Below are 7,923 nucleotides of genomic sequence, written 5' to 3' on the forward strand. Positions count from 1 at the left end.
GAGTTATAACTGCAGTCTGAATATCCCACAACTTATAAAAATATATATCGATGAGTTTTCACATACATCTTTAGCATGAAAATGTCAGAATTTGTTTTGTTGTTGTCTATAAAAAATGTTAATGAACACTCAACTCCATCATTTCTATGGAGTTGATGACATTGTCATGACGTATCGATACCTGATTGGTGGGATTAACTAGTTCGCTTTGCGCATGTGCAGGATTAACCGTTGGGCTCTAAAGTAAAGCCTGGTCTGGAGGATTCGCCAATTTGCACGCACGTTGGAAATCTGGATTAAACTTTAATACTGGATTAACTTTCATGGCACGTACAGAAGATGCCCTATGTATATGTATATGTATATATATGTATATATATGTGTATATATATATATATATATATATATATATATATATATATATATATATATATATAAGTATATATATTTATAAGTATATATATTTATGTAAATGTATATATATATATATATATATATATATATATATATATATATATATATATATATATATATATATGTATGTATATGAATATATATATGTGTGTATATATATATATATATATATATATATATATATATATATATATATATATATATATTATGTGTGTGTGTGTGTGTGTGTATGTCTGTATGTATATACATATATACACATATACATACATATATACATACATATACATACACACATATATTATATGTTTCTACAAAAACGAGTAGACAATTTTTTTTTTCTGTAATCCTGTGTTCTTAAACCTAAGTGATCATTCTTCTTATTTTTTTTCCACAATTCAGTGTTTATTTGATTTGCAATGGACACAAAATGATAAATATCTCTATTTGCCCTATGATCTAATGTAATTTTCAATTGGAAAGTAAGGAAGGACTTTACCCATTTCTTTAAAACAAATTATTTGTAGTTTACCTTAATTTGTTCAGATACGTAACATGAATATAGTGTATGGTCTTGTACTAATATTATGTTTTAGCAATGATTTAGAATATTTTAGTAAAAATGACAGTGTCAGTATTATTTAAAAGTCCCAAGAAACTGGCAAGTATACCCCAAAAGCTATATAAGGCAAAGAAAATAAAGCTTGTTATTCGTCACCCTCATGCCTGACCCCTTTCACCCGCAGATTATCGCTCTCATCATTGAAGGCCGCAGCCCTGGGGAAAGACGAGGCCGCAGGTCGTCCTCCAGAGGGAAGTACCACAAGCTGGACAACAACCTAGAGGAGGCGATCACAGCCACGAAAGGCGCAAAGTACGATATCATTTACTAGAACTTGGTAGATGCCCTTCCAGTTGTTGAGTGTGAGCGTGTTTGAAAGCATTTTCCTTTTTTTTTCTGATTTTATTATATTTATTTCTATGTTTTACTAAAATGCAGGGTGGAATATTCATACATACATACATACATACATACATACATACATACATACATACATATATACATACATACAAACTTGTTAAGTACATACATATATGCTTGAATACACAGATACATGAAGAAGGCTTGTTGCAACAGGATTCTTAATTCACCACAGAGTTGACTGAATGTCTCTTTTGGCTGATGGTTAAAACATTAATCACGGCAGCCATAACATTTCTTTTTTCAACGAGAACGTCTAGAAGTTTTTTTATTTCTTGGAGAGGGAGACCATTATACCTCTTAAGAAATTTTCATTACATCTTTCGCCAAAAATTTAACAACATATTTTGAGAAGCAGTATTTGTTTAAATTTCCTTTTCCACAGTTGCTTAAACTGATAAATAGATGAAAACCAATGTACACACATACACATACCACTACATACTTTTTTAATGCACACCCTGCCATATTTGTGTTTCATGTCTTTGTATTTGACCTTGTTTGTTGATTATGCTTTTTATAACCTAATTTCTCTCTCTTTTTTGTATGTTTATATATTTTTCTCATGCATATGTATACACAGATCACATAAGAGAAGGAAATTTGAATGAATGAGAGGGGATGGGAAAGCCAGTGGTTTATTTACATTTTTATGCACAGGTTATTAGAAATACCAGTGACATACTTACAGGTCTTACATAATATGTGAATGATATTTGCTACATAGAGTTAGACTGTACACCTTAGTACGTTGAATTTGCTTGTCATTACGTAAAACATTCCAGTCAGTATTGTGGTAGTTAAGTCCTTACATAGGACCTATGTAAAGGTTTTTATACAATTGGTAAGAACCATAAACAATTAAAATAAGCAAACAAACAGTGTGATCCCTAGTACCATAAGTCAGACTTGATATGCTAGTAACACTTAGCAGTCAAAATAATACAAATGAGGGTAAGAAGAGAGGCAAATAGGTGGTATTAGTACATGGTGGTGACCTGCCACCAGCTGGTTTTCTCTCCAATTAGGCTTAATAGTTGGCAGTTTCTTGATGGAGGACCTGCGTGAGGAGCCCTTTTTGTGTTCAGTTTGTTTGTTTGCTAGGTCTTCTGCTTAATTAGGGAGAACATATTTTGCGTTGTTATTATTTTGTGTGTTGTTCTTCTTAGGGAGTACATGTTATGTTTTGTTTTATTATTGTTAGTGTATATTGTTTTTATTTTTTTCTTCCTTTCAACTTTTTCTAATGGGTTATTCCACCGACAGATCTTAGACTGAGTTTTGAAATGTTCACATTGTCTCCCTATTTGATCTTTCATGTGTTCTTCACCGAATCTCCTTCCATGCTGTATTTTTCTTTATTTCCCTTGTCTCCCTTCTATTATCCATCTTGGCTCGCTCTTCTTTGTCAACCTGTCAACCAGGACATGAAGGAAAAGTATACATTGGTAGTCTGCCCAGGTTTTATTTTCAGTAATGGGGTAAAAGGGAGAGAAAATACCAATTCTTGTAGTGAGCACTTGCATACGATTTTGCTGATTCTAATTACATTGTTTTATTTAGACGTGTGTGCTGACATTTTGAAGTTTGAAACACAGAGAAAAGTGATGTATTTTGCGAGAAAAGGAGATAGTGTTGTAGGTGTGGAATTTGTTTTCTCCTTTTTTTATTGCTGTTGGTGTTGACGTGAAAGAGATTAGTTTTGTACATTATTAGAATTTATAATAATACATACTTTTGCTGTTATGACTTAGTAGGCCTACTTGTAGCAGCTAGTACCATAGTCAGTTGTTGATAGGTGTTTATTTTTTTTTGGTCAGTAGTGTCAAAAGCCTCCAACTGACATTTTCATTGAGTAAAGTGATCAGATACGCTTTCACAGACTGCAGACAGAGTGCGTGAAGTCTGCTGTAACCCTCATTGCCAAAGTCTTTTAGAAACACTGAGTAAATTTTGAAGTCATATAATTTATTTGTTTTGATCATGATCATTTGAGCAAAGTCGGAAGTCATTGATTATTTCTTTTGGTCATGAACATTCTATTTTCCTTACTTTATTTTTTTGGATTTTGATGTGTGAATTTAGTGGATTCCTTCTTTGTCAATTTCAACTCCATTTTGTTGTAATAAACATGTGTCTGAATTACCATTTGTAATTGAAACGTTTCCAAAGAGGAGATGCAGCATTGCTCAGCATGGTTTTAAATTGCAGCACATGATAACCTGTGTCATCAGCTGGGCCTGAACCCCACAGACAATGTATGTACAATGTTTTTATTCATAGCAAGTAAGGACTGGGATGGTTTGCTTTGCTCTTCCCCTTTTCACCTTGCCCATGCCAAAAGGGAGAGCATGGGCTTGTGGGACAGATATGAATATTTAGAAGAAAAAAAAGCACAATAAGTTAGACATATCATGTTTTTGTAGTGCACCTATTGAGAGGTTATTGTGTGGTGTGTTTGGCATTCCTGTTGTGCTGTGGAGATTAATGCACCTTTTTTTGACTTGTGAGTGGTGCTGTGTGATGGCAAAGAATGTTATGGCACAACTGTTATTGCAGAACAGTGGCTCTGGCTCATTCGTCATGTTTCTAATTTGAATTTATTGTCAATATTAGTATTATTGCTATGACCACTATTATTACCATTACTACTACTACTATTATTATTATTATTATTATTATTATTACTATTACTATTATTACTATTACTATTACTATTGCTATTATTATTATTATTAATATTACTATATTACTACTACTACCACTGCTGCTACTACAATTACTACTATTATTATTGTTATTATTATTATTATTATTATTATTATTATTATTATTATTATTATTATTATTATTATTAATATTATTGTTGTTGTTGTTGTTACTTAGACACATAACACAACCTCAGCCTAGAATCTAGTAGCCCTGTACTCTGATGCTGTGGTTCACTTCCGCTGGGAATCTAAAAGCTAGTCATTAGGAGGCAAAGTGGAACCTGTTGTGATTAAGAAAGGTTTTCCGGTGAGGCCATGTTGTGAATCCCCTTGTATGGATTTGATTTATCTGTTTATTATCATCATCATCATTATTATTATTATTACTATTACTATTATTACGATTACTACTATTATTATTATTACTACTATTATTACTATTATCAACATTGTTATCAGTAATAGTAATCTTATTTTTATTCTAATGCCTCGTGTTAATGGGCAGAAGGGGAGAATGCTGGTCAGATTAGCATCGATTGCCTGTTGTCACCAAACACCAAGACTCTAGTGGCTACTGTCCACAATTATATATATTATAAGAAAAAGAGCAATAATAAAGAACTGTATTTTTAATCAAGCACACCATCTAGTATGACAGTGTAGAATACCTGTTTATCTGAAGTTTTTTTTTTTTTTTTCTTTTCTTTATTTCTCATTTTCATTTTCTTTTTCCTATTCCTCACACACTCTCTTCACAGACACATCGCTTTCTAACTTTCCGATCAACTTAGGCTTTTGTGCTACTGTAAAATTCACCCTTTTCTGCTTTTCTACCGTCCCGCCAGACTATGGGGTTGCAGAAAATGATGAACCACAAAACTAATTCAGCACACTTACCCATCAAAAAAAGGGGGGGGGGGGGCATAGAGCAATAAGCTACACGCAAATGCAAACAAAGTGATGGCCCAGCCAACTAGTGGTCAGCTCGATAAGCAACGGCTCGTGTCCAGACTCATGGGCTGGGTCGGCTGCCCCAGATTTTGTTCCGTTGCCTCTGACGTCCGTGAAAGGGAGGTGTGTAGAGGCGAGGCTTGCGTGCTTTTCAGCTCTAGGGAAATGTAGAGAAAGTAGACTTCTTTATCAGCTTTTGTTCGGGAAGAAAAAGAGTGGTTGTCAAGAAATTACTGGCAAGATTATTTTGAGTGATTATCAGGGCCTTTTATTATTTCTTTCTGTTCATTTCTATTTTTATTCATATGTAATAATTTAGAGTTATTTTTCAGTATACAGTGTTGACTGTTCCTTTCGGAAAGGGAGGGCATTAGTGCAGCCACATTATTGTCTCTGGTTTTATGCTTTATTTCTGTTTTATTTATCAGATTATTCTTCAGCATCCTTGGCAGCTTTGTTTTTGTCTAATTTGCATGGATTTGCTTTCTCTTGATTATGGATATTGTTTGTTTGTTTTGTGCCGGTATAGGTGGCTCTGAGTGTGTTTAATTTTGTATTATTTATATATATATATATATATATATATATATTATTTATATATATATATATATGTGTGTGTGTGTGTGTGTGTGTGTGTGTGTGTGTGTGTGTGTGTGTGTGTGTGTGTGTGTGTGTGTGTGTGTGTGTGTAAATATATATTTATATGTATATCTGTGTATATGTATATATATATATAGATTTATATATATGTATATGTATATATATGTATGTTTATGTATATATATCTGTATATATAGTATATGTATATGTATTTATTATGTATATATAAAAACATATGTATGCATGTATATGTATGTATATTTATATATACATAATGTGTCTCTTTGTATGTTATGTATATATGCCTATGGTTCCACTGTAATCATCAAACATGGGTGAAAAAATGGAATTCTCAAGAGTGCAGATTCTGCAAAACTAAGCCTACTCGAGGAGCCTATCTAAAATTTCTGTACGGAGAAATTTATGCAATGAATTTTGTGAATGCTTATTTGTCAGGTTATTCAGGAGAATGCTCTAAGATTGGCAGCAGTCCTAAAAAGTCTACAGCCTAAAAGTTTTAGACATTAACAGTGATTCCAAATTGGCCTCTAGAAGTTGGTAGTTCTAAAGTGCCTGTAGCTGCATCTTTTCACCCTTTGAGCACAGCTTGGAGAATCATTTTCCATTCCTAGCACTCGGATTGGTTATTTTCTTGCTTCTCAATTAATCAGCCACTTTTTTTTTTTATAGTTTCCTGCATACATAGATGTATACTTTGGAATGTGTGAAAATGTCCACTTCTCTTTTCATTTATTTATGTTTTTGTGTTTGTTCTCATTTTTGTTCCTTTTTTGCTTTTGATTCCATGCTTTTTTGTGCTCATTACTTTGAATTCTGTTTTGAATTCTGTAAGCTTAAGGATCAGTAGTTTGTAGTCATGAAACAGGAATTTTGAGAATTTAACTCAGTCAGAATAAATGAATTCACTGCTTTTTCAAAGGGTCATTTGAAATTTGGGCATTCTATTACCATAATCCTAGTCTGATCAGAAGCAAACTGACCTGAAGATGCAACAGAGGACTAGGTCTTTGCTTGAGAGGTTTTGTATGCATCCTCTGACACTGTGAATGAGTTCTTGGGGCGCTGGTCCCGCTTGTCTGCTGTTCCCTCATGATGTTATTTTCTTTTTGCAAATCAGGAGACACTGACAAGGGGTTAACAGTTTGGAAGTTTGGGCAAGCCTCCACTGCAACGAGCTGCCATGAACACAGGCATGGATTCTTGGTCCCTCTTCCTTTTTCATCTTCCTCTGTGTTTTTGATCACACCTTGTACCCTGTTGGATTCATTTCCGTTTATTCCTCGCCTGCCCGTGTCGATGTCGGGTGGTCAGGACATTCTTTCCACGGTTGAGCTTTCCTTTGCACTGGTGCTGTGGTGTGCTTGAGCCCCTTCACTCCTGTAAAGCACGTTGGTTCCCCTTTGTGGTAACCTCTGTATGCAGTGGCACTGTGCCTCATGATTCAACATTCAGAAGTCCCCCCACTTGCTTGGGATGCCTGCTTCGTCCTAGCATTTGTCTACCCACCACGTCCCTTATAGAGGCACTTACTAATTGGGTATTTCAGTGGCATAAGTAGCATAGTGGTTTTCTTTTGTTTCTATTCTTATTACCCAATAGTCTATAACAGCTCTTCCTATTGCATCACCTTTGCCCTCAGATGACCAAAAGATTCACTCAACTTTTCACTTCTCATTCTTCTTCCTCTTCTATTTCTTCTTCTTCTTCTTCTTCTTCTTATTATTATTTTTATTATTAATCCTCAGTCTTTCTTTATTTTGCTCCCACCACCCTTTCCCTTTGGTGTTTTTTGCTCTGTTCACAGTTCAGCCTTGCAAAAATAGATTTCCCTGGGGCTTGTCATGGACGATGATTATTCCTGTGGCTTGCATGAGTGAAGGGAAGCCCAAGTGACTTTCCTGTGGTTTTTAAAATGTACATTACATATATATGTATTTTTTTTCTTTTTCTCTATGAACCATCTTTTGGTTTGTTATTGGTAGTATTATGTCACTTTTCTGACATTGGGTAGATTTTTTCTAGGTAATAAGAATTTGATATCTGTTGGATATTTCTATTGCACAGCTCAAGATAAAAAAGGTATTTGTGTGCTGATTGAGAACAGAGACATGGTTGCACTAGAAAATGTTATACATACATACATACATATATATATATATATATATATATATATATATATATATATATACACAACACACATATATACATATATATAAACATATATATATATATATATATATATATATA

At 33.7% G+C, this 7,923-nt stretch overlaps 1 protein-coding gene across 1 annotated transcript in view; it reads left to right on the top strand.

The window, feature by feature from the left end:
- The window catches only part of LOC125034310 (trans-Golgi network integral membrane protein 2-like), a 19,155-nt gene extending 12,288 nt beyond the window's left edge, over positions 1-6,867 (top strand). The window contains exons 4-5 of the mRNA XM_047626086.1: positions 1,158-1,285; positions 6,794-6,867. Of these exons, the coding sequence (XP_047482042.1) occupies positions 1,158-1,285; positions 6,794-6,803 (138 nt within the window). The 3' untranslated portion in view covers positions 6,804-6,867. The remainder of the gene's footprint in view (positions 1-1,157; positions 1,286-6,793) is intronic.
- The last annotated feature ends 1,056 nt before the right edge of the window (positions 6,868-7,923 follow it).

This window comes from Penaeus chinensis, chromosome 17 (assembly GCF_019202785.1).
Source record: "Penaeus chinensis breed Huanghai No. 1 chromosome 17, ASM1920278v2, whole genome shotgun sequence".
In the NCBI taxonomy this organism is placed as follows: Eukaryota; Metazoa; Arthropoda; class Malacostraca; order Decapoda; family Penaeidae; genus Penaeus; species Penaeus chinensis.